We start from the raw sequence: 27558 nt of genomic DNA, 5'->3' as shown, positions 1-27558 counted from the left end.
ACTCAAATGTGCTTGCCCGCCAACAGATGGTGAAAGGCTACGAGAGCTAGAAGTACAGCCCTGATTTCCAGCACATTGATCGAGAGGGCTGATTCGGACGGAGTCCAAGTGCCCTGTGCTCGGTGGTGGAGAAGAAGGGAATTTTGTTACTTACCGTAAATTCCTTTTCTTCTAGCTCCTATTGGGAGACCCAGACGATTGGGGTGTATAGCACTGCCTCCGGAGGCCACACAAAGCAACTACACCAAAAAGTGTAAGGCCCCTCCCCTTCTGGCTATACACCCCCAGTGGGATCACTGGCTCACCAGTTTTAGTGCAAAAGCAAGAAGGAGGAAAGCCAATAACTGGTTTAAACAAATTCACTCCGAGTAACATCGGAGAACTGAAAACCGTTCAACATGAACAACATGTGTACCCGCAAACAAACCAAAAATCCCGAAGGACAACAGGGCGGGTGCTGGGTCTCCCAATAGGAGCTAGAAGAAAAGGAATTTACGGTAAGTAACAAAATTCCCTTCTTCGGCGCTCCATTGGGAGACCCAGACGATTGGGACGTCCAAAAGCTGTCCCTGGGTGGGTAAAGAATACCTCATGTTAGAGCTGCAAGACAGCCCTCCCCTATAGGGAGGCAACTGCCGCCTGCAGGACTCTTCTACCTAGGCTGGCGTCCGCCGAAGCATAGGTATGCACCTGATAATGTTTGGTGAAAGTGTGCAGACTCGACCAGGTAGCTGCCTGGCACACCTGTTGAGCCGTAGCCTGGTGTCGCATTGCCCAGGACGCACCCACGGCTCTGGTAGAATGGGCCTTCAGCCCTGATGGAACCGGAAGCCCAGCAGAACGGTAGGCTTCAAGAATTGGTTCTTTGATCCATCGAGCCAGGGTGGCCTTAGAAGCCTGCGACCCTTTGCGCATACCAGCGACAAGGACGAAGAGTGCATCCGAACGGCGCAAGGGCGCCGTGCGGGAAATGTAGATTCTGAGTGCTCTCACCAGATCTAACAAATGTAAATTCTTCTCATACTGATGAACTGCATGAGGACAAAACGAAGGCAAAGAGATATCCTGATTAAGATGAAAAGAGGATACCACCTTCGGGAGAAACTCCTGAATGGGGCGCAGCACTACCTTGTCCTGGTGGAAGACCAGGAAGGGAGCCTTGGATGACAGCGCTGCCAGCTCAGACACTCTCCGAAGAGATGTGATCGCTACCAGAAAAGCCACTTTCTGTGATAGTCTAGAAAGTGAAACCTCCCTCAGAGGCTCGAAGGGCGGCTTCTGGAGGGCAACTAGTACCCTGTTCAGATCCCATGGATCTAACGGCCGCTTGTACGGGGGTACGATATGGCAAACCCCCTGTAGGAACGTGCGCACCTTAGGAAGGCGTGCCAAACGCCTCTGAAAAAAGACGGATAGCGCCGAGACCTGACCTTTAAGGGAGCCGAGCGACAAACCTTTTTCTAACCCAGATTGCAGGAAAGAAAGAAAGGTAGGCAATGCAAATGGCCAGGGAGACACTCCCTGAGCAGAGCACCAGGATAAGAATATCCTCCACGTTCTGTGGTAGATCTTAGCGGACGTGGGCTTCCTAGCCTGTCTCATGGTGGCAACGACCCCTTGGGATAATCCTGAAGACGCTAGGATCCAGGACTCAATGGCCACACAGTCAGGTTCAGAGCCGCAGAATTCCGATGGAAAAACGGCCCTTGGGACAGTAAGTCTGGTCGGTCTGGTAGTGCCCACGGTTGGTCGACCGTGAGCTGCCACAGATCCGGATACCACGCCCTCCTCGGCCAGTCTGGGGCGACGAGTATGACGCGGCTGCAATCGGATCTGATCTTGCGTAGCACTCTGGGCAAGAGTGCCAGAGGTGGAAACACATAAGGGAGCCGGAACTGCGACCAATCTTGCACTAGGGCGTCTGCCGCCAGCGCTCTTTGATCGCGAGACCGTGCCATGAAGGTTGGGACCTTGTTGTTGTGCCGGGACGCCATTAGGTCGACGTCCGGCCTTCCCCATCGGCGACAGATTTCCTGAAACACGTCCGGGTGAAGGGACCATTCCCCTGCGTCCATGCCCTGGCGACTGAGGAAGTCTGCTTCCCAGTTTTCTACGCCGGGGATGTGAACTGCGGATATGGTGGAGGCCGTGGCTTCCACCCACATCAGAATCCGCCGGACTTCCTGGAAGGCTTGCCGACTGCGTGTCCCCCCTTGGTGGTTGATGTATGCCACCGCTGTGGAGTTGTCCGACTGAATTCGGATCTGCCTTCCTTCCAGCCACTGCTGGAAGGCTAGTAGGGCAAGATACACTGCTCTGATTTCCAGAACATTGATCTGAAGGGTGGACTCCTGCTGAGTCCACGTACCCTGAGCCCTGTGGTGGAGAAAAACTGCTCCCCACCCTGACAGACTCGCGTCTGTCGTGACCACCGCCCAAGACGGTGGTAGGAAGGATCTTCCCTGTGATAATGAGGTGGGAAGAAGCCACCACTGCAGAGAGTCCTTGGCCGTCTGGGAAAGGGAGACTTTCCTGTCCAGGGATGTTGACTTCCCGTCCCATTGGCGGAGAATGTCCCATTGAAGTGGGCGCAGATGAAACTGCGCAAACGGAACCGCCTCCATTGCCGCCACCATCTTCCCGAGGAAGTGCATGAGGCGTCTTAAGGAGTGCGACTGACTTTGAAGGAGAGCCTGCACCCCAGTCTGTAGAGACCGCTGCTTGTCCAGCGGAAGCTTCACTATCGCTGAGAGAGTATGAAACTCCATGCCAAGATACGTTAGTGATTGGGTCGGTGACAGATTTGACTTTGAGAAGTTGATGATCCACCCGAACGTCTGGAGAGTCTCCAGTGCAACAGTCAAGCTGAGTTGGCATGCCTCTTGAGAGGGTGCCTTGACCAGTAGATCGTCCAAGTAAGGGATCACAGAGTGTCCCTGAGAGTGCAAGACTGCTACCACTGCCGCCATGATCTTGGTGAACACCCGTGGGGCTGTCGCCAGACCAAATGGCAGAGCCACGAACTGAAGATGGTCGTCTCCTATCACGAAGCGTAGAAAGCGTTGGTGCTCTGTAGCAATCGGCACGTGGAGATAAGCATCCTTGATGTCTATTGATGCTAGGAAATCTCCTTGAGACATTGAGGCAATGACTGAGCGGAGGGATTCCATCCGGAACCGCCTGGCGTTCACATGCTTGTTGAGCAGTTTTAGGTCCAGAACAGGACGGAATGAGCCGTCCTTTTTTGGCACCACAAAGAGATTGGAGTAAAAACCTTGACCTCGTTCCTGAAGAGGAACAGGGACCACCACTCCTTCTGCTCTTAGAGAATTCACCGCCTGCAGAAGGGCATCTGCTCGGTCGGGATGTGGGGAAGTTCTGAAGAACCGAGGCGGAGGACGAGAACTGAACTCTATCCTGTACCCGTGAGACAAAATGTCTGTTACCCACCGGTCTTTGACCTGTGGCAGCCAAATGTCGCAAAAGTGGGAGAGCCTGCCACCGACCGAGGATGCGGAGGGAGGCGGCCGAAAGTCATGAGGCAGCCGCCTTGGAAGCGGTACCTCCGGTTGCTTTCTTGGGGCGTGAGTGAGCCCGCCAGGAATCAGAGCTCCTTTGCTCTTTCTGAGTCCCTTTGGACGAGGAGAATTGGGGCTTGCCCGAGCCTCGAAAGGACCGAAACTTTGACTGCCACTTCCTCTGTGGAGGTTTGCTTGATCTGGGCTGGGGTAAGGAGGAGTCCTTACCTTTGGACTGTTTAATGATTTCCGCCAATTGCTCACCAAACAGTCTGTCTCCAGATAATGGCAAGCTGGTTAAACATTTTTTAGAAGCAGAATCTGCTTTCCATTCTTTTAACCACAAGGCTCTGCGCAAAACTACAGAGTTGGCGGATGCCATTGAGGTACGGCTCGTAGAGTCCAGTACCGCATTGATAGCGTAGGTCGCAAACGCAGACATTTGTGTAGTTAGGGACGCCACTTGCGGCACTGCTGGACGTATGAGAGAGTCCACCTGTGCCAGACCAGCTGAAATAGCTTGGAGCGCCCACACGGCCGCGAATGCTGGAGCAAACGACGCGCCGATAGCTTCATAGACAGATTTCAACCAAAGGTCCATCTGTCTGTCATTGGCATCTTTAAGTGAAGCCCCATCCTCCACTGCAACTATGGATCTAGCTGCAAGCCTGGATATTGGAGGGTCCACTTTTGGACACTGGGTCCAGCGTTTGACCACGTCAGGGGGAAAAGGATAACGTGTATCCTTAAGGCGTTTAGAAAAACGCTTGTCCGGATAAGTATTGTGTTTCTGGATGGATTCTCTGAAGTCAGAGTGGTCCAGAAAAGTACTCAATTTACGCTTGGGATACAGGAAATGGAATTTCTCCTGCTGTGCAGCTGCCTCCTCTGCAGAAGGGGCTGGGGGAGAAATATCCAACAGCCTATTGATGGCCGCTATAAGGTCATTTACCATGGCGTCACCATCTGGCGTATCCAAATTGAGTGCGGCGTCAGGACAAGACTCCTGATCACCCACCTCTGAGTCATCATATAGAGACCCTTCTCGCTGAGACCCTGATCCGCGTGATGACGTGGAGGGTCTCTCCCAGCGAGCTCGCTTAGGCGGACTGGGACTGTCATCGGAGTCAGAGCCCTCAGCCTGTGATGCCTGGGACCCCCTTGAATTACGGATTAATTCCAGCTGAGGGGGGCCGGGGAACATAGACACAGCGGTGTCCATGGTCTGAGCAACTGGCCTGGACTGCAAGGTTTCCAGGATTTTTGCCATAGTCACAGACATTTTATCAGCAAAAACTGCAAATTCTGACCCCGTCACCGGGGCAGGGTTCACAGGCGACTCTGCCTGGGCTACCACCACCATAGGCTCTGGCTGACGAAGTGCCACTGGGACTGAACATTGCACACAATGAGAGTCGGTGGAGCCTGCTGGTAGATTAGCCCCACATGCTGTACAAGCAGTGTAAGCAGCCCTTGCCTTGGCACCCTTGCGTTTTGTGGATGACATGTTGTTGTCTCCCCAGAGTAATATAGGGTATACAGCCAAGAAGCGACCAAACAGTGCAGTATATATATATATATATATAAATATATCTGGTACAGCGAAAAACAGTACACAAATATAACACTGTGGCACTAGTGGGGCCGCACGTATGTGCTGCTTACCGCCCGCTTAGCGCGGGTGTGTGGTCGCCAGAAATCCCTAGCCTGGGTCCCCCAGAGCCTGCGTCCGTTCTCCAGCCAGACTGCATGTGTATAATGGCTGCCGGCGTCCTGGGGAGCTGCAAGCCTGGGGGCGGGCCTAGGGCGTGCACAGAGAAAAAGCGCGAAGCCTGTGTCCTACTGTGCTCAGTGAGAGGGCTGGAGCATGTAAATCGTGCTCCAGCCCTCGGCGCTGCCGATTGAACAACGTCTCTCCCCTACCCTGATTGACAGGGTGGGGGGCGTTAACGAAGCGGAGCTAGGCCGCAGAACAAACCGGGAACTAAAGTTAGAAGCGCCGCCGCCGTAAAAGCGCGGTCGGCGCGTCCCCGGCGCACTACAAGTTCGCAGCTGCGCCGCCGCTCCAGGGGCGGTCGGCGCGGCGATCCACACACATAAAGTCCCCCAGTAATCTGCGGGGACTATAAGCCCAGCGCACAGCGCTACAGTCCCCGGCGCACTAGCACACCCAGCAATTCTGGGATGTGCGTGGCCTGTCATACGGGGACACAGAGTACCTGAAAGTTGCAGGGCCTTGTCCCTGAACGGCACTCCCGCTCCACATCCAGCAGGTTCTATGGGTCTGTGGATGGAGCCCAGCCTCAGGGCTTGGTGGCCGGTAAGATCCCACTTCCTCAGAGCCCCACAGGGGGATGGGGAAGGAAAACAGCATGTGGGCTCCAGCCTCCGTACCCGCAATGGGTACCTCAACCTTACAAACCACAAGTGGGGTAAGAAGGGAGCATGCTGGGGGCCCCATATGGGCCCTCTTTTCTTCCATCCGATATAGTCAGCAGCTACTGCTGACTAAACAGTGGAGCTATGCGTGGATGTCTGACCTCCTTCGCACAAAGCAGAAAACTGGTGAGCCAGTGATCCCACTGGGGGTGTATAGCCAGAAGGGGAGGGGCCTTACACTTTTTGGTGTAGTTGCTTTGTGTGGCCTCCGGAGGCAGTGCTATACACCCCAATCGTCTGGGTCTCCCAATGGAGCGCCGAAGAAATACTGCTCCCCAGCCGGAGAGACTGGCGTCCGTGGTGAGGATCACTCAGGACGGAGTCAGGAAGGAGCGTCCCTGAGACAGAGAGAGGGGCCGAAGCCACCACTGGAGAGAGCTCCTGGCTTGTGGCGACAGAGCCACTAGCCTGTGCAAGGAAGAGGTCCGCTTGTCCCAAAAGCGGAGAATGTCCAGCTGCAGAGGACGCAGATGGAACTGGGCAAAGGGAACCGCTTCCATTGACGCCACCATCTGACCCAGCACCTGCATGAGGTGCCTGATGGAATGACGGCGGGGCTTCAACAGAGAACGCACCGCCAGATGAAGGGACTGCTGTTTGACTAAGGGCAGCTTCACAAGTGCCGGCAGAGTCTCGAATTGCATCCCTAGGTACGTAAGTTTCTGGGTCGGGGTCAGAGTGGACTTGGGCAGATTGACCAGCCACCCGAAATGAACAAGCGTGGCGAGAGTGAGCGAGACACTCCGCTGACAGTCTGCACTGGATGAGGCCTTGACTAGAAGGTCGTCCAGGTAAGGAATCACTGCCAACCCCTGGAGGTGCAGAACCGCAACCACTGCTGCCATGACCTTGGTGAATACACGAGGGGCCGTGGCTAACCCGAAGGGGAGAGCCACGAATTGGAAATGTTCCTCTCCGATTGCAAAACGTAGCCAACGCTGGTGTGAAACTGCAATTGGCACATGCAGATAGGCATCTCTGATGTCGATGGATGCCAGGAAATCTCCTTGGGTCATTGAGGCAATGACTGATCGCAGAGACTCCATGCGGAAGTGCCGCACCTGAACATGCTTGTTGAGAAGCTTGAGATCCAGGATGGGCCGGAAGGAACCGTCCTTCTTGGGGACTAGGAAGAGGTTTGAGTAGAAACCTCTGAACCGTTCCCGGGCGGGATCCGTAACAATTACTCCGTTGGCCTGCAAGGATGCCACGGCCTGTGAGAAGGCGGCGGCTTTGGAGCAGGGGGGAGTGGACATAAAAAATCTGTTTGGCGGGCTGGAAGAAAATTCTATCCTGTAGCCGTGGGAGATGATATCCCGCACCCACAGATCGGAGACGTGTTGAAACCACACGTCGCCAAAGTGGGAGAGCCTGCCACCGACCAAGGACGTTGCTGGCGCGGACAGATAGTCACGAGGAGGCTGCCTTAGTGGCAGCGGCTCCTCCGTTCTTCTGAGGACGCGGCTTCGCGCGCCAGCTGGGTTTTCGATCCTTGGCTGAGTTGGTGGACGAAGCTGAGGGCTTAGAGGATGACCAGTTAGAGGAACGAAAGGAACGAAACCTCGACTGGTTCCTGCCCTGGACAGGTTTCCTGGTTTTAGTTTGTGGCAAGGAAGTACTCTTCCCGCCAGTAGCTTCCTTAATAATTTCATCCAGTTGTTCACCGAACAGCCGGGACCCAGCAAAGGGGAGCCCAGCAAGATACTTCTTGGAAGAAGCGTCTGCTTTCCACTCTCGAAGCCACAGGATCCTGCGGATCACAAGGGAATTAGCGGAAGCCACCGCCGTGCGGTGAGAAGCCTCCAGCATGGCAGACATGGCATAGGATGAAAAAGCCGAAGCCTGGGAAGTTAAGGCAACCATCTCGGGTATAGAGTCCCTGGCGAGGGAATGTATCTCCGCCAGAGAGGCAGAGACTGCCTTAAGAGCCCACACTGCTGCAAAGGACGGGGAGAACGAGGCTCCTGCCGCCTCATATACAGATTTGGCCAGAAGGTCAACCTGGCGGTCAGTGGGATCCTTAAGAGAGGTGCCATCGGCCACAGATACGACTGTCCGGGCTGAGATTCTAGACACCGGAGGATCTACCTTTGGTGACTGAGCCCACTCCTTGACCACTTCTGGTGGAAAGGGAAAACGGTCATCAGAACTACGCTTTGGGAAGCGTTTGTCAGGACAGGCCCTGGGCTTGGTCACAGTGGTCTGAAAACTGGAGTGGTTAAAAAAAACATACTCCTTGCTCTCTTAGGTGAGGTAAATTGGTGTTTTTCTACCAGAGAGGCTTGTTCCTCTGACACTGGTGGATTGAGGTTCAGTACGGAGTTAATGGATGCAATCAAATCACTAACATCCGCATCACCCTCAGATAAATCAATGGGGTACATAGAGGTAGCGTCTGAGCCCACAGTAAAAGTATCCTCCTCGCCCTGCAATTCAGCTTGTGAATCAGAGCCGTGGGACGAGGAAGGAGAAGAGTCCCTGCGTCTCCGTTTAGGAGGACGGGGTCCTAAAACATGCTCTGTTAGCTCTGCAGAGCGAGACGGAGCAGCGGAGGCACCCTGAGAAGAGGGCTGATGCATGGTCAGCAGTGTCCGGGACAGCTGTCCCATGGAGTCGGCAAAAGACTGGGAGATAGCTCTGGAAAAAGATGCTACCCAAGCCGGGGGTTCAGCCACCGGGGCCGGAGCAGCCGGAGGGACCCCTGAGGAGGCTCTAGGCTGAGGCACCACCATGTTAGCACAGGCATCACAATGTGGATATGTGCTCGGTTCAGGCAATATGAGCTTACATGCAGTGCATATAGAGTACAGCTTTGCAGCCTTGCTCCTAGTGAGAGACATGCTGCTGAGGTGGAGGCTCTGCAGTAAAGAACACACTCCTTCAGAATGACCCCCAGAGAGTGTATAATAAAGCCCACAACCAGAGGTTGTGGCTTACCAGACCGGTTTTTGTGTGCCCTCCGGATTCCCAGCTCGGACCCCCAGTGGATGCAGAAGCTGCCGTAGCCAGCGCCGATCAGTGTGAGAACGCTGATAAAATGGCGCTGGAGTGAGGAGGGGGGGGCGGGGATTAGCCCAAGAGCGGGAACCGGAGGGCCAAGGAGAGATACAGGGGAGGGAAACATCTTCTCAGAGAGGAGTGTCCTCCCCTCTGCTGAACGGCCGGTGGGCGGCGCCGCACTGTTCCCCTGCATTACTGACATGCAGGGGAACTGAAAACGAAACTAGGCCGCATCTGAAGCCGGGGCCTAGATTTTTCCATGCGGCCGACGAGCAGGCACCCTCGGCGCGGTTCTCAGGAAAAAACCAGAGAACCGGCCGGAAATTACAGCAAAGTGGCAAAACACACTCTCCCCACAATAAATGTACCCGGGACCCCTGAATAACGTCTCAATACTTAGCTTTTGAGACGCAGGGCCAGGTCCCTGGGAGGGGGGGGGGGGGGTAAACGCCCCGTCCGGCAGGATCCTGACAGGGCTGCGGATGGAGGCCGGTCTCCTGCAAAGCAGTGAGAACCGTGATGGCTCCCACTTCAAGCCAGAGCCTCAGGGGATGGTGAAGGAGCGCGGCATGTGAAGGCTCCAGCCTTGTAAAGTCAACCTTAACAGCACCGCCGACACAGTGGGGTGAGAAGGGACATGCCGGGAGTCCAGATTGGACCCGCTTTTCTTCCAAATCTTTGAAATCAAAAATCTTAAAAATCAAAAATCAGAGAATGCATGTGTGTGTGTGACCTCCTGAACACAAAGCATTGAACTGGTTAGATTTGTCATCCAGGGGGTGTATATGCTCGGAGGGAGGAGCTACACTTTTAGTGTAGTACTTTGTGTGTCCTCCGGAGGCAGAAGCTATACACCCTATGGCCTGGGTCTCCCATAAGGAACGATGAAGAAAAAAAAAGTGTGATGGCACAATAGTTTTTGGAATGTTTTATTCACCGTGTTCACTATATGGTAAAACTGATGTGTGGGTATGGTGCCTGAGGTCGGTGCGAGTTTGTAGACACCAAACATGTATAGGTTTACTAGTATCTAAGGGGTTAAAAAGAATTCACAAGTTTGTCCAATAAAAGTGGCGCACGTTTTCCGCCATTTTCCGAAACACGTACCGTTCTTATTTTTCGGGATCTATGGCTCAGTGACTGCTTATTTTTTGCGTCTCGAGCTGACGTTTCTATTGGTACCATTTTTGCGCAGATGCTACGTTTTGATCGCCTGTTATTGCATTTTGCGTAAAACTTGCAGCGACCAAAAAATGTAATTTTGGCATTTGGAATTTTTTTGCCACTACACAGTTTACCAATCAGATTAATGGATTTTATATTTTGATAGATCGGGCATTTCTGAACGCGGCGATACCAAATATGTGTATATTTATTTTTTAACCCTTTAATTTTCAATGGGGGGAAAGGGGGGTGATTTGAACTTAGGTGTTGTGTTTTTTTTATTTTTTAAAACTTTTTTTTTTTTTATTTTACTAGTCCCCCTAGGGGGCTATAGCGATCAGCAATCCGATCACTATTATCTATTTGCTGATCACAGCTATACAGTCTCTTTCTTTTTCCCTCTGTTCCGTGTCGAGGGAAAACGAAGAAGGGAATTTTGTTTACTTACCGTAAATTCCTTTTCTTCTAGCTCTAATTGGGAGACCCAGACAATTGGGTGTATAGCTACTGCCTCCGGAGGCCACACAAAGTATTACACTTAAAAGTGTAAGGCCCCTCCCCTTCTGGCTATACACCCCCCCGTGGGATCACGGGTTCCTCAGTTTTAGTGCAAAAGCAAGAAGGAGGAAAGCCAATAACTGTTTTAAAGACAAATTCAATCCGAGGAACAACATCGGAGAACTGAACTCTTCAACATGGACAACATGTGCACCCGAAAAAACAAACTCCCTAAGAAAACAGGGCGGGTGCTGGGTCTCCCAATTGGAGCTAGAAGAAAAGGAATTTACGGTAAGTAAACAAAATTCCCTTCTTCTTTGTCGCTCCTAATTGGGAGACCCAGACAATTGGGACGTCCAAAAGCAGTCCCTGGGTGGGTAAAAGAATACCTCGTGATAGGGCCGTCAAGCAGCCCTTTCCTACAGGTGGGCCACCGCCGCCTGCAGGACTTGTCTACCTAGGCCGGCATCCGCCGAAGCGTAGGTATGCACCTGATAATGCTTGGTAAAAGTGTGCAGACTCGACCAGGTAGCCGCCTGGCACACCTGCTGAGCCGTAGCCTGGTGCCGTAATGCCCAGGACGCACCCACGGTTCTGGTAGAATGGGCCTTCAGTCCTGATGGAATCGGAAGCCCCGCAGAACGGTAGGTGTGAAGAATTGGTTCCTTGATCCACCGCGCAAGGGTGGATTTGGAAGCTTGCGACCCTTTACGCTGACCAGCGACAAGGACAAAGAGTGCATCCGAGCGGCGCAGAGGCGCCGTGCGGGAAACGTAGATCCTGAGTGCTCTGACCAGATCCAATAAATGCAAACCCTTTTCAAATTGGTGGACTGGATGCGGACACAAAGACGGTAAAGTGATATCTTGATTGAGATGAAAAGAAGATACCACCTTGGGAAGAAATTCTGGAATTGGACGCAGAACTACCTTGTCCTGGTGAAACACCAGGAAGGGAGATCTGCATGATAACGCCGCCAGCTCGGACACTCTCCGAAGAGACGTGACCGCCACTAGAAAGACCACTTTCTGTGAAAGACGAGAAAGGGAAACCTCCTTCATAGGCTCGAAAGGCGGCTTCTGGAGAGCAATTAGAACCTTGTTCAGATCCCAGGGCTCCAATGGCCGCTTGTAAGGGGGGACGATATGACAAACCCCTTGCAGGAACGTGCGCACCTGAGGAAGTCGCGCCAGGCGTTTCTGAAAAAATACAGATAGCGCAGAGACTTGACCTTTAAGGGAGCTGAGCGACAAACCTTTTTCCAACCCAGACTGCAGGAAGGAAAGAAAAACAGGCAATGCAAATGGCCAGGGAGAAACTCCCTGAGCAGAGCACCAAGATAGGAATATCTTCCACGTCCTGTGGTAGATCTTGGCGGAGGATGGTTTCCTAGCCTGTCTCATGGTGGCAACCACTTCATGAGATAAACCTGAGGCCGCTAGGATCCAGGATTCAATGGCCACACAGTCAGGTTCAGGGCCGCAGAATTCAGATGGAAAAACGGCCCTTGAGACAGCAAGTCTGGACGGTCTGGCAGTGCCCACGGTTGGCCTACCGTGAGGTGCCACAGATCCGGGTACCACGACCTCCTTGGCCAGTCTGGAGCGACGAGAATGGCGCGGCGGCAGTCGGACCTGAGTTTGCGGAGCACTCTGGGCAACAATGCCAGAGGTGGGAACACATAAGGTAGATGGAATTGCGACCAATCTTGAACTAAGGCGTCTGCCGCCAGAGCTCGGTGATCGTGAGACCGTGCCATGAAAACCGGGACCTTGTTGTTGTGCCGTGACGCCATCAGGTCGACGTCCGGCATCCCCCAGCGGCGACAGATCTCCTGAAACACGTCCGGGTGAAGGGACCATTCCCCTGCGTCCATCCCCTGGCGACTGAGGAAGTCTGCTTCCCAGTTTTCCACGCCTGGTATGTGAACTGCGGATATGGTGGATGCCATGTCTTCCACCCACGTCAGAATCCGCCTGACTTCCTGGAAGGCTTGCCGACTGCGTGTACCCCCTTGGTGGTTGATGTATGCCACCGCTGTGGAGTTGTCCGACTGAATTCGGATCTGCTTGCCTTCCAGCCACTGTTGGAAGGCTTGTAGGGCAAGATAGACTGCTCTGATTTCCAGAACATTGATCTGAAGGGTGGACTCTTTCCGAGTCCACGTACCCTGAGCCCTGTGGTGGAGAAACACTGCTCCCCACCCCGATAGGCTCGCATCTGTCGTGACCACCGCCCAGGATGGGGGTAGGAACGACTTTCCTTTTGACAATGAGGAGGGAAGAAGCCACCACCGGAGAGAGTCCTTGGCTGTCTGAGAAAGGCAGACATCCCTGTCGAGGGACGTCGACTTCCCGTCCCATTGGCGGAGAATGTCCCATTGTAGTGGACGCAGATGAAACTGCGCGAAAGGGACTGCTTCTATTGCTGCTACCATCTTTCCTAGGAAGTGCATGAGGCGCCTCAAGGGGTGCGACTGGTCCTGAAGGAGAGATTGCACCCCTGTCTGAAGCGAGCACTGTTTGTCCCGTGGAAGTTTCACTATCGCTGAGAGAGTATGAAACTCCATGCCAAGATATGTTAGTGATTGGGTCGGGGTTAGATTTGACTTTGAAAAGTTGATAATCCACCCGAAACTCTGGAGAGTCTTCAGTGCCACGTTTAGGCTGTGTTGGCATGCCTCCTGAGAGGGTGCCTTGATAAGTAGATCGTCCAAATACAGGATCACAGAGTGACCTTGCGAGTGCAGGACTGCTACTACTGCTGCCATGACCTTGGTGAAGACCCGAGGGGCTGTCGCCAGCCCGAAAGGTAGAGCTACAAACTGCAGGTGTTCGCTTCCTATAACGAAGCGTAGAAAACGCTGATGCTCTGGCGCAATCGGCACGTGGAGATAAGCATCCTTGATGTCTATTGATGCTAGGAAATCTCCTTGAGACATTGAGGCGATAACGGAGCGGAGAGATTCCATCCGGAACCTCCTGGTTTTTACGTGTTTGTTGAGCAGCTTTAGATCCAGGACGGGACGGAACGACCCGTCCTTCTTTGGCACCACAAACAAATTGGAGTAAAAACCGTGACCTTGTTCCTGAAGAGGAACGGAAGTCACCACTCCTTCCGCCTTTAGAGCGGACACCGCTTGCAGCAGAGCATCGGCTCGGTCGGGCGGTGGAGAAGTTCTGAAGAAGCGAGTTGGAGGACGAGAGCTGAACTCTATCCTGTACCCGTGAGACAGAATGTCTCTCACCCAACGGTCTTTGACCTGTGACAGCCAAATGTCGCCAAAGCGGGAGAGCCTGCCACCGACCGAGGATGCGGAGAGAGGAGGCTGAAAGTCATGAGGAAGCCGTCTTGGTAATGGTTCTTCCGGCTGTCTTTTTTGGGCGTGATTGAGTCCGCCAAGAATCTGAGCCCCTCTGATCCTTTTGAGTCCTTTTGGACGAAGAGAATTGGGACCTGCCTGAGCCTCGAAAGGGCCGAAAACCAGACTGTCCCCTCCTCTGTTGGGGTTTGTTTTGTCTGGGTTGAGGTAAGGATGAATCCTTACCCTTGGAGTGTTTAATGATTTCATCCAAACGCTCACCAAACAATCGGTCACGAGAAAAAGGCAAACTGGTTAAGCACTTCTTGGAAGCAGAATCTGCCTTCCATTCTCTCAACCACAGGGCTCTGCGTAAAACCACGGAGTTGGCTGACGCCACCGCCGTACGGCTCGTAGAGTCTAGGACAGCATTAATCGCGTAAGACGCGAATGCAGACATTTGAGAGGTCAATGGTGCCACCTGCGGAGCAGATGTACGTGTGACCGTGTCGACCTGTGTAAGCCCAGCTGAAATAGCTTGGAGTGCCCATACGGCTGCGAATGCTGGCGCCAACGACGCTCCAATAGCTTCATAGATGGATTTCAACCAGAGCTCCATCTGTCTGTCAGTGGCATCTTTAAGTGCCGCCCCATCTTCCACTGCAACTATGGATCTAGCTGCAAGCCTGGAGATTGGAGGGTCCACCTTGGGACACTGTGTCCAGCCCTTGACCACGTCAGGGGGAAAAGGATAGCGTGTATCTTTAAGCCGTTTGGAGAAACGCTTATCTGGATAAGCGTGGTGTTTCTGGATTGCGTCTCTAAAGTCAGAGTGGTCCAGAAAAGTGCTTAATTTACGCTTGGGATACCTGAAATGGAATTTCTCCTGCTGTGAAGCTGACTCCTCCGCAGGAGGAGCTGGTGGAGAAATATCTAACATCTTATTGATGGACGCTATAAGATCATTCACTATGGCGTCACCATCCGGGGTATCTAGATTGAGAGCGGCCCCAGGATCAGAATCCTGATCAGTTACATCCGCCTCATCACCCATAGAGTCGTCCCGCTGGGACCCTGACCAATGTGAGGAAGTTGAGGGCCGCTCATAGCGAGCCCGCTTAGGTTGTCTGGGACTGTCGTCCGAGTCAGAGCCGTCACCCTGGGGTGCGTGTGACACCCTCGGAGCTTGGAAGTATTCCAGCTGAGGGGGACTAGGGGGCAATGATTCAACAGTGCCCATGGTCTGAGTTACTGGTCTAGACTGCAATGTTTCAAGAATTTTAGACATAGTCATAGACAATCTGTCAGCAAAAGCTGCAAACTCCGTCCCTGTCACCTGGACAGCGTTCACAGGTGGTTCTCCCTGGGTCACCTCTAGCAGAGGCCCCGGCCGAGCAATTACCACAGGGGCCGAGCACTGCACACAATGGGGGTCAGTGGAGCCTGCCGGTAGAGCAGCCCCACATGCGGTACAAGCAGCATATAAAGTCTGTGCCTTGGCACCCTTGTTTTTTGCGGACGACCTGCTGTTGTCTCCTTGAGTAATCTAGGAGGGTATATAGCAGAGAATCACCAGCGACCGTACAGTGCAATGTATTGCAAGCACAAAATACAAAGTACACTACGGCACAAGTGGGGGTGAGCCCTTGAGGGCTGCTTACCGCCCGCTGAAAAGCGGGTGTGAGGTCGTAGAATCCCGTGTCTGGGTCTCCCCGTCTCCCCTCTGCAGCTCAGCGTGCAGACAGGAATGGCTGCCGGCGTTCTGTGAAGAGGGGCGGACTGTGGGCGTGCCACAAACAAAAGTGCGGGAAACTGCGTCCCACTGTGCCTAGTGTGAGGGCTGGAGTATGTAAAGCAGACTCCAGCCCTCTGCGCTGACGTTCTGTACAGCGTCCCGCCCTCCCCCTGACTGGCAGGTCTGGGGGCGGGAACGAACCGAACTAGGCCGCAAAAGCCGGGGACTGTAGTAATAAGCGCGGCCGTCATATATGCACGGCCAGCGCGGAAGTCCCCGGCGCACCACAAATCCCAGCCGCGTCGCAGTGAACACTGACCCCAGCGGCCGGCTCGGCCGTTCGTACTAAGTCTACTCACTCAGCGGAGCTGTAGTGAGGAATGGCACAAGCGCAGCAGCGCTGTTAACCCCGGCGCACTAACACACCCAGCAATGCTGCAGTGTGCGCGCGGTATGCACGGGGACACGGAGTACCTTGATGAAGCAGGGCCCTGCCCTGAGGAAACTCAGCTCCAAATCCAGCAGATCTTCCAGGGGCTGTGGATGGAGCACGGTCTCTGTGCCTGGAGACCGGTAAAGTCCCACTTCACCCAGAGCCCTAATGGGGATGGGGAAGGAATCAGCATGTGGGCTCCAGCCTCCGTACCCGCAATGGGTACCTCAACCTTAACAAACACCGCCGACAGAAAGTGGGGTGAGAAGGGAGCATGCTGGGGGCCCTAGTATGGGCCCTCTTTTCTTCCATCCGACATAGTCAGCAGCTGCTGCTGACTAAACAGTGGAGCTATGCGTGGATGTCTGACCTCCTTCGCACAAAGCATAAAAACTGAGGAACCCGTGATCCCACGGGGGGGTGTATAGCCAGAAGGGGAGGGGCCTTACACTTTTAAGTGTAATACTTTGTGTGGCCTCCGGAGGCAGTAGCTATACACCCAATTGTCTGGGTCTCCCAATTAGGAGCGACAAAGAAAGTGAAAACGAAAGTGAAACGTCATAGCTGCAAGTGAAACGTCATAGCACCCTGTGCTACGATGGCAACCACCGATAGTCACGTGATCACGCACGTGACTTCCGGTGGGGGCGGCGGTAAGTAAAAAACATGGCCGCGTGCATTTAGATCTTGCTGCCAGACTTTGGCAGCAAGATTTAAGGGGTTAATGGCCGCAGGTGAAAGCGATTCCACCCGCGGCTAGCAGGCACACGTCAGCTGTTGAAAACAGCTGATATGTGTGCCGACCACCGCCGCCTGCCCTCGGCAGGGGGCGGGGCTTAACGGGACACGCTCCATGACGGATATATCCGTCCACGGTCGTGAAGGGGTTAACAGGGAACCAGTCAGCCGATTCATTCTGCCAAACCACAGGCGGCACGGACCAGAGCCGGGCTGTACGACTGCTCCCAGGGATAGGCTTCTCAGTTAATAGCCGCAGATTAAAGCATCACAGCTTTTCCTGCCGCTCCATGTGATTGCGAGCTCCCTCGCTGCGGTACACACCTGTCAATCACTTACAGCGGTGCAGTGAGAACCCGGCCGGAGGTGGAGCTGGACCGGTCTCTTCTCCGGCTGTTTTCCTTGGTCGTATCGTGTAATTTTATTTTCTCTGAAACACCGAAGCATTTCGGAGAAGAGAAGGGAATTTTGTTTACTTACCGTAAATTCCTTTTCTTCTAGCTCCTATTGGGAGACCCAGACAATTGGGGTGTATAGCTTCTGCCTCCGGAGGCCACACAAAGTATTACACTTTAAAAAGTGTAACCCCTCCCCTCTGCTATACACCCTCCCGTGCATCACGGGCTCATCAGTTTTGGTGCCAAAGCAGGAAGGAGGAAACTTATAAATTGGTCTAAGGTAAATTCAATCCGAAGGATGTTCGGAGAACTGAAACCATGAACCAAAAGAACAATTCAACATGAACAACATGTGTACACAAAAGAACAACAGCCCGAAGGGAACAGGGGCGGGTGCTGGGTCTCCCAATAGGAGCTAGAAGAAAAGGAATTTACGGTAAGTAAACAAAATTCCCTTCTTTGTCGCTCCATTGGGAGACCCAGACAATTGGGACGTCCAAAAGCAGTCCCTGGGTGGGTAAAAGAATACCTCGATAAAAAGAGCCGAAAAAACGGCCCCCTCTTACAGGTGGGCAACTGCCGCCTGAAGGAGTCGCCTACCTAGGCTGGCATCTGCCGAATCATCGGCATGCACCTGATAGTGTTTCGTGAAAGTGTGCAGACTCGACCAGGTAGCCGCCTGACACACCTGCCGAGCCGTAGCCTGGTGTCGCAATGCACAGGACACCGACGGCTCTGGTAGAATGGGCCTTCAACCCTGCAGGAATCGGAAGCCTAAAAGAACGGTAGGCTTCAAGAATCGGTTCCTTGATCCACCGAGCCAAGGTTGACTTGAAAACCTGAAAACCCTTACTCTGGCCCGCGATCAGGACAAGAGCGCATCAGACCGGCGCAGGGGCGCCGTGCGAGAAATGTAGAGCCGGAGTGCTCTCACCAGATCTAATAAATGCAAATCCTTTTCACATTGGTGAACTGGATGCGGACCCAAAGAGGGTAAGACGATATCCTGATTGAGATGAAACGGGGATACCTTAGGGAGAAAGTCCGGGACCGGACGTAGAACCACCCTATCCTGGTGAAACACCAGGAAGGGGGCTTTGCATGACAGCGCTGCTAGCTGAGAAACTCTTCTGAGTGATGTGACTGCCACTAGGAAGGCCACCTTCTGCGAAAGGCGAGATAGAGAGATCCCGCATCGGCTCGAAAAGTGGCTTCTGAAGAGTCGTCAGCACCCTGTTAAGATCCGAGGGTGTTAACGGACGCTTGTAAGGTGGGACCGGAAAGCGCCGATACTTGTCCCTTGAGAGAGCCGAGAGACAAGCCCTTGTCCATTCCGGATTGAAGGAAAGAAAGAAAGTGGGCAAGGCAAACGGCCAGGGAGTAAAACCCTGATCAGAGCACCAGGATAAGAAGATCCTCCAAGTCCTGTGATAGATTTTGGCGGACGTTGGGTTCCTGGCCTGTCTCATGGTGGCAATGACATCTGGAGATATCCCTGATGACGCTAGGAGCCAGGACTCAATGGCCACACAGTCAGGTTTAGAGCCGCAGAATTCAGAAGGAAATATGGCCCTTGAGGCAGCAAGTCTGGTCGGTCTGGGAGTGTCCACGGTTGACCCACCGTGAGGTGCCACAGATTCGGGTACCACGATCACCTCGGCCAGTCTGGAGCGACGAGGATGGCGCGGCGACAGTCTGACCTGATCTTGCGTAACACTCTGGGCAGTAGTGCCAGAGGAGGAAATACATAAGGCAGTCGAAACTGCGACCAGTCGTGAACTAGCGCGTCTGCCGCCAGAGCTCTGTGATCCTTGGACCGAGCCATGAATGCCGGGACTTTGTTGTTGTGCCGAGACGCCATTAGATCGACGTCCGGCGTTCCCCAGCGGCAACAGATCTCTAGAAACACGTCCGGGTGAAGAGACCATTCCCCTGCGTCCATGCCCTGGCGACTGAGAAAATCTGCTTCCCAGTTTTTTACGCCCGGGATGTGAATTGAGGAGATGGTGGAGGCTGTGGCTTCCGCCCACAGCCGAATCCGCCGAACTGCTCGGAAGGCTTGACGACTGCGTGTGCCGCCCTGGTGGTTGATGTACGCAACCGCCGTGGCGTTGTCCGACTGAATTCGGATCTGCCTGCCCTCCAGCCACCGCTGGAACACCTTTAGGGCTAGATCCACTGCCCTTATCTCCAGAACATTGATCTGAAGGGAGGACTCTGTCGGAGTCCAGGTTCCCTGAGCCGAGTGGTGGAGGAAGACCGCTCCCCACCCTGACAGACTCGCGTCCGTCGTGACCACAGCCCCGGCTGGGGGCCGGAAGGATTTTTCCCTCGCCCAGGAAGTGGAAAAAAGACACCACTGAAGAGAGGTTTTGCTGCAAGGGAAAGAGACGTTCTTGTCTAGGGACGTCGACCTCCTGTCCCATTTGCGGTGTCCGATAGAATCGGACGCAGACGAAACTGCGCAAGGGAACTGCCTCCCTTGCTGCCACCATCTTCCTTAGAAAGTGCATGAGGCGCCTCAAGGGGTGACTGGGCCCGAAGGAGAGATTGCACCCCTGTCTGTAGTGAACGCTGACTATGCAGCGGAAGCTTCACTATCGCTGAGAGAGTATGAAACTCCATCCCGAGGCAAGTCAGTGATTGGGTCGGTGTCAGTTTTGACCTTGGAAATTTGATGATCCACCCGAACCCCTGGAGAGTCTCCAGAGCAATGGTCAGGTTGTGTTGACATGCCACCCAGGAGGGTGTCTTGACTAGAAGATCGTCTAGGTAAGTGATCACCGAGCGGCCCTGAGTGTAGGACCGCCACCACTGCTGCCATGACCTTGGTGAAGACCCGTGGGGCTGTCGCCAGGCCGAATGGCAGTGCCACGAACTGAAGGTGTTCGTCCCTGATGGCGAAACGCAGAAAGCGTTGAAGCTCGGGTGCGATCGGCACATGGAGATAAGCATCCTTGATGTCAATTGATGCTAGGAAGTCTCCTTGTGACATCGAGGCTTCAGAGTGTTCACCGCCTGAAAAAGTGCATCGGCTCGCTCGGGGGGCGGAGATGTTTTGAAGAAACGAGTCGGAGGACGAGAGCAGAGCTCTATCCTGTAACCGTGAGACAGAATGTCTCTCACCCATCGGTCTTGGACATGTGGCCACCAGGCGTCGCACAAGCCGGAGAGCCTGCCACCGACCGAGGACGCGGTCTTGGTGAGGCCGAAGTCATGAGGAAGCCGCCTTGTGACTTAGACCGCCATGCAGAAGAGTTCCTCTAGCCCTCCTCTGACCTGTTGGACGTGGAGGAACGGAACTTTGCTGAGGACCGAAATGACCGAAACCTTTGGACTGGGGCAAGGACGAGACCTTTCCCTTGGACTGTCTAGTAACTTCATCCAATTGCTCGCCAAACAAACGGTCGCCAGAAAATGGCAAACCGGTTAAGAACTTCTTGGAAGCAGAGCCTGCCTTCCATTCACGTAGCCACATGGCCCTGCAGACTGCCACCGAATTGGTGGATGCTACCGCTGTACGGCTCGCAGAGTCCAGGAACGGCGTTCATGGCGTAGAACGAAAAAAGCTACGCCTGAGAAGTGAAGGCCACAACCTGCGGGGCAGAGGTATGTGCAACCGCAATAATCTCAGCCAGAGAAGCTGAGATAGCTTGGAGTGCCCTCACGGCTGCGAAGGCTGGAGCAAAAGATGCGACTATGGCTTCATAGATGGATTTCATCATAAGCTTTATTTGCCTGTCAGTGGCATTCGTGAGAGATGGACATCTGCCACTAATACTACGGATCTAGCCGCCAGCCTAGAGACTGGAGGATCCACCCTGTGACACTGAGCCCAACCCTTAACAACGTCAGGGGGGAAAAGGGTAACGTGTGTCAATAAGGCGCTTAGTAAGCGCTTGTCCGTAAAGTTCTGTGCTTCTGGACGGCCCGTCTGGAGTTAGAGTGATCGAAACACGCACTCCTGATGAAGTCGGGGAAGGTTCCCAGCGGGCCCGCTTAGCCTATCAGAGGCCGCGGTCCGTGACTGAGTTCTCACCGTGGGATCTGGGTGTTACCCCAGGAGCCCCTTGTTGTACCGACCCAGAGGGACCCGGGAGCGATGAACTCACAGCTCCCTGGCCCTGTGTTATCGGTCTGGACTGCAAGGCTTCCAGTATCTTAGCAGACCCTCTGTCCATAGACTGAGTCCTGGAATGTGAAAGCTACTCAGAGATTTGCTGATTCCAACATGCAAACTCTGTCCCTGTCATCTGTGCAGTGGAAACCGGCGGTACCACCTGGCAGAGGGTCCCACCAGTGCCGGAGGTTCCGGCTGAGTATACAGTGCCCTATATTACACTGCGGCACCAAGGGGGGGCACCTGAAAACTGGTGCCCCACAGTGCTCAGTGAGGGTGAAGGAGGATACCCACGTATGCTCCAGCCCTCCCTGCCGACGTCCAGTCGGCCGTCCCGTCGTTACCCCTGACTGGCAGGCCCGAGAACGGGAGTATATGGTACTAGGCCGCAAGAGCCGGGGACTAAATTTAAAAACGCGGCCGGCAAACATGGCGCGGTCGGCGCGGTAGTCCCAGTCTCACAAACCACTCAGCAACCGCTGCGGCATTTGTAACACAGATGCTGCATGCACCGTCCTTCAGGGGACACAGAGTACCTTATGATGCAGGGCTCTGTCCCTGATGGTGTCCAGTCTCCTGTCCGTCAGAATCCTCCAGGGGCTGCGGATGGAGCCCGGTCCCAGGCATGGCGACCGGTTAGGATCCCCCTCTCCCAGAGCAGTGGAGCAGATTCTGAGATCCTCCACCGGCAGAATTATAACAATGGCTGCCGGCGTTCCGAGGGGAGGAGAGAGCCGTGGGCGGAACCGCAAAAGTGCGGGAACCTGGTGGCCCATAGTGATCAGTGAGGGGGGCGGAGGACAGCGAAGTGTGCTCCAGCCCTCACTGTCGGCATCATACCGACCGTCCCGCCTTTCTCCATGACTGGCAGGCTCAGGGGCGGGAGTTTAACACACTAGGCCGCAAAAGCCGGGGACTAAAGTAAAAACCGCGGCCGGCAAACAGGCACGGTCGGCGCGGTAGTCCCAGACAAAAATCCACACCGCAGTCGCAGCTGCGTCTGAGGCCAAGGTGCTTCATGCACCGTCCCAACGGGGACACAGAGTACCTGTAGATGCAGGGCCATGTCCCTGACGATACTCCGTCTCCTGTCCAGCAGATTCCCCCAGGGGCTGCGGAGGGAGCCCGGTCCCAGTGGCTGGATGACCGGTTAGGATCCCACTTCCCCAGAGCCCCTAAGGGATGGGGAAGGAAAACAGCATGTGGCTCCAGCCTGTGTACCCGCAATGGGTACCTCAACCTTATCAACACCGCCGACTAAGTGGGGTGAGAAGGGAGCATGCCGGGGGCCCTGTTAGGGGCCCTCTTTTCTTCCATCCGATATAATCAGCAGCTGCTGCTGACTAAAATGTGGAGCATTGTGTGCATGTGTGCCTCCTTCAACACAAAGCATAAAACTGATGAGCCCGTGATGCACGGGAGGGTGTATAGCAGAGGGGAGGGGTTACACTTTTTAAAGTGTAATACTTTGTGTGGCCTCCGGAGGCAGAAGCTATACACCCCAATTGTCTGGGTCTCCCAATGGAGCGACAAAGAAATATCCCTCGCTGCAAATCGTACAGCCGGGTTCAGATTCACGCTTTCTGTGGTTTCGGAAAATGGCGCAAAAAGTACGACACTTTCTTTGCACAAACGTTTGAAATTTTTATAACCTCTGAGATAACAGTAAACCTATACGTGCTGGTATCTACAAACTCGCACTGACATGAGGCATCACACCGACACATCAGTTTTATCATATAGCGAACATGGTAAATAAATTATTCCAAAAACTATTTTTTTGCGGTTTTTCCGCACTTGAAATTTTTTTTTTTTTGCTGTTTTCCAGTACACTATATGGTAAAACTCGTGGTTTCATTTAAAATTATAGCTCTCGGAAAAAGGGGAGCAAAAATACCAAAAATAGAAAACGGAAATAAATGGAAAGGGGTTAAAGAAATTACCAATAAAGGTGACATCTAATATATAAAGCTGAATGTATGTATGTATGTATGTATGTATGTCCGGGATTGGCATCTGCACCGTAGCAGCTACAGCCACAAAATTTTGCACACTCACTTCTGGACCCCGAGAGCGTCATAGGCTATGTTTTGAGGGGAAATTTTAACCCTGCGCTTTACAGTTATTCACCAAAAAACCTGCCTCCATTAAAGCGAATGGAGCTGGGAGCCACAGTGCAGCCAGAACTTCAGAAGAATGCGCAGCCACGCCCTTATATGGAATGTTGGCGTGTCACAATGCAGCCAGGGAAAGAGACAGACACAGACAGGGAAAGGGAAAGAGACAGACAGAGAGATATATACAGAGGGGGAGACAGACAGAGAATGGGAGAGAAACAGATACACAGTTACTATCCCGGACGTTAATACATTCTATTTATACATTCTATCCCGGGAATGTTAATACATTCTATTTTGTTAACAACAGTTATTAACCCGGGTGAAGCCGGGGAGTACAGCTAGTATATTAAAGAAAAAGAAAAATATCTGGAAGCTGCATCATTTCTTCTTGTTTCACTTAAAATATATGTAAGACTTGTTCAAGGAGAATGGCTGCATGCGTTTCTTACCACATAATCTCATCAGAAAGCTCCAGCCCCTCCAGGCTCAGGTTGCGCAGATCGTGGCAGCGAGAGATGATTGTCTGCAGAGTCTGCAACTTTACGGTACAATTAGAGAAGTCTACATGCTGAAGACGCAGAGGTCTGGAGGAAAAAAAAAAGAAACAATGGCTCTGTCACTTTGAATGTTTCCTACAATGCACAAAATCTGATAGCACTGTATACCCGGCTAGGGTTACAATAGGATTTATATGCAAAAATATTCACAAAAAAAAAAAAAAAAAAAAAAACGTTTGCCCCCCGGGAAACTAGTGCACATTTTTAATGAGGATTTCCCCGTCTAGAATCTGCTGTAATCTCACCGGACTTGTCTGAATAATGGTTCAGCGATGCACGACCTCGGGCAGCGCAGGATGACGACCCCCCGTGTCAGCAGGCTTCCCAAAATTCCGTTTGCCATATGCTTGTTGGTGAGATCCATGCTGTGCCATAAGGATTCATCGTGCCTAAGAGAGAGAAGGGACGTCATTTGTGCAGTTTGTACCGCTGCCTCCGCCATTTTTTCATGATTGAAAAATAATAGTGACCCCCTCCCCAGCGATCGGCTGTTACTACACTCCATGTACCGGGGGGGGGGGGGGTTTCAGGTAAAGACATGCAGGGGCTTTCAGAGCAAAGGCAGCTCTTTGTAAAGACCCTCCACTCCGTGATAGACTGAACAGGGGCCACCAACATACGTAGCTCATAGTGCACCGCCGACCACTGCTTTAGGCAGGACTCCCCTTTTTTAGGACTCGTCTGTACAGGGCCTTAGACCCTGTGCGCACACTGCGGTTTTACCCGCGGTTTTGCTGCGGACATTTCTTGAGAAATGCTTGTGATCTTTCTGCAGACATTTCCCAGCAAAACCTATGGGGGAAAAAAAAGAGAATTTTGTTTACTTACCGCCGTAAATTCTTTTTCTTATAGTTCCGTATTGGGAGACCCAGACATTGGGTGTATAGCTTCTGCCTCCGGAGGACACACAAAGTACTACACTAAAGAAGGGAATTTTGTTACTTACCGTAAATTCCTTTTCTTCTAGCTCTTATTGGGAGACCCAGACGATTGGGGTATAGCTACTGCCCTCTGGAGGCCACACAAAGCACTACATTAAAAGTGCAAGGCCCCTCCCCCTCTGGCTATACCCCCCCCGTGGTATCACGGGTTCTCCAGTTTTAGTGCCAAAGCAAGAAGGAGGAAGCCAATAACTGGTTTAAACAAATTAACTCCGAATAACATCGGAGAACTGAAAAACCGTTCAACATGAACAACATGTGTACCCGCAAACAACAAAAAAACATCCCGAAGGACAACAGGGCGGGTGCTGGGTCTCCCAATAAGAGCTAGAAGAAAAGGAATTTACGGTAAGTAACAAAATTCCCTTCTTCTTCAGCGCTCTATTGGGAGACCCAGACGATTGGGACGTCCAAAAGCTGTCCCTGGGTGGGTAAAGAAATACCTCATGTTAGAGCTGCAAAAACAGCCCTCCCCTACGGGGGTGTCACTGCCGCCTGCAGGACTCTTCTACCTAAGCTGGCATCCGCCGAAGCATAGGTATGCACCTGATAATGCTTGGTGAAAGTGTGCAGACTGGACCAGGTAGCTGCCTGGCACACCTGTTGAGCCGAAGCCTGGTGACGTAATGCCCAGGACGCACCCACGGCTCTGGTTGAGTGGGCTTTTAGCCCTGAAGGAACCGGAAGCCCCGCAGAACGGTAGGCCTCTAGAATTGGTTCTTTGATCCATCGAGCCAGGGTGGCTTTAGAAGCCTGCAACCCCTTGCGCGGACCAGCGACAAGGACAAAAAGTGCATCGGCACGGCGCATGGGCGCCGTGCGGGAAATGTAGATTCTGAGTGCTCTCACCAGATCTAGCAAACGTAAGTCCTTTTCATACCGATGAACCGGATGAGGACAAAAAGAAGGCAAGGATATATCCTGATTAAGATGAAAAGAGGATACGACCTTAGGGAGAAACTCCGGAATAGGGCGCAGCACTACCTTGTCCTGGTGGAACACCAGGAAGGGAGCCTTGGATGACAGAGCTGCCAGCTCAGACACTCGCCGAAGCGATGTGATCGCAACAAGAAACGCCACTTTCTGTGACAGCCGAGAAAAGGAAACTTCCTTCAGAGGCTCGAAGGGCGGCTTCTGGAGAGCAACTAGTACCCTGTTCAGATCCCATGGATCTAACGGCCGCTTGTACGGGGGCACAATATGACAGACCCCCTGCAGGAACGTGCGCACCTTAGAAAGACGTGCTAGACGCTTCTGAAAAAACACGGATAGTGCCGAAACTTGCCCTTTAAGGGAGCTGAGCGACAAGCCCTTTTCTAACCCCGATTGCAGGAAGGAAAGAAACTTGGGCAATGCAAATGGCCAGGGAGACACTCCCTGAGCAGAGCACCAGGATAAGAAAATCTTCCACGTTCTGTGGTAGATCTTAGCCGAATTCGACTTTCTAGCTTGTCTCATTGTGGCAACGACTCCTTGAGATAATCCTGCAGATGCTAGGATCCAGGACTCAATGGCCACACAGTCAGGTTCAGGGCCGCAGAATTCTGATGGAAAAACGGCCCTTGGGACAGTAAGTCTGGTCGGTCTGGCAGTGACCACGGTCGACCGATCGTGAGATGCCACAGATCCGGATACCACGACCTCCTCGGCCAGTCTGGAGCGACGAGTATGATGCGGCTGCACTCGGATCTGATCTTGCGTAGCACTCTGGGCAAGAGCGCCAGAGGCGGAAACACGTATGGGAGCTGAAACTGCGACCAATCTTGAACCAAGGCGTCTGCCGCCAGAGCTCTTTGATCGCGCGACCTCGCCATGAATGCCGGGACCTTGTTGTTGTGCCGGGATGCCATTAGGTCGACGTCCGGCACTCCCCAGCGGCGACAGATTTCCTGAAACACGTCCGGGTGAAGGGACCATTCCCCTGCGTCCATGCCCTGGCGACTGAGGAAGTCTGCTTCCCAGTTTTCTACGCCTGGGATGTGAACCGCGGATATGGTGGATGCTCTGTCCTCCACCCACATTAGAATGCGCCTGACTTCTTGGAAGGCTTGCCGACTGCGCGTCCCTCCTTGGTGGTTGATGTATGCCACCGCTGTGGAGTTGTCCGATTGGATTCGGATCTGCTTTCCTTCCAGCCACTGTTGGAAGGCCAGTAGAGCAAGATACACTGCTCTGATCTCCAGAACATTGATCTGAAGGGTGGACTCCTGCGGAGTCCACGTCCCCTGAGCCCTGTGGTGGAGAAATACTGCTCCCCACCCTGACAGACTCGCATCTGTCGTGACTACTGCCCAGGATGGGGGCAGGAAGGATCTTCCCTGAGACAATGAGGTGGGAAGGAGCCACGATTGTAGGGAGTCCTTGGCCGTCTGGGAAAGCGAGACTTTCCTGTCCAGGGACGTTGACTTCCCGTCCCATTGGCGGAGAATGTCCCATTGAAGTGGGCGCAGATGAAACTGCGCAAAGGGAACTGCTTCCATGGCTGCCACCATCTTCCCTAGGAAATGCATGAGGCGCCGCAAGGGATGCAACTGGCCCTGCAGAAGAGATTGCACCCCTGTCTGTAGTGACCGCTGCTTGTTCAGCGGAAGCTTCA

General features: G+C 53.3%; 1 protein-coding gene across 1 annotated transcript in view; it reads right to left on the bottom strand.

Moving 5' to 3' along the window:
• The window catches only part of SKP2 (S-phase kinase associated protein 2), an 80190-nt gene that overhangs the window by 30959 nt on the left and 21673 nt on the right, over positions 1 to 27558 (bottom strand). The window contains exons 4-5 of the mRNA XM_075328519.1: positions 24267 to 24410; positions 23914 to 24048 (exon numbers count right to left, since the gene is read on the bottom strand). Of these exons, the coding sequence (XP_075184634.1) occupies positions 23914 to 24048; positions 24267 to 24410 (279 nt within the window). The remainder of the gene's footprint in view (positions 1 to 23913; positions 24049 to 24266; positions 24411 to 27558) is intronic.

This window comes from Anomaloglossus baeobatrachus, chromosome 1 (assembly GCF_048569485.1).
Source record: "Anomaloglossus baeobatrachus isolate aAnoBae1 chromosome 1, aAnoBae1.hap1, whole genome shotgun sequence".
Lineage (NCBI taxonomy): Eukaryota > Metazoa > Chordata > Amphibia > Anura > Aromobatidae > Anomaloglossus > Anomaloglossus baeobatrachus.
This window is presented reverse-complemented; position numbering and strand designations above follow the sequence as displayed.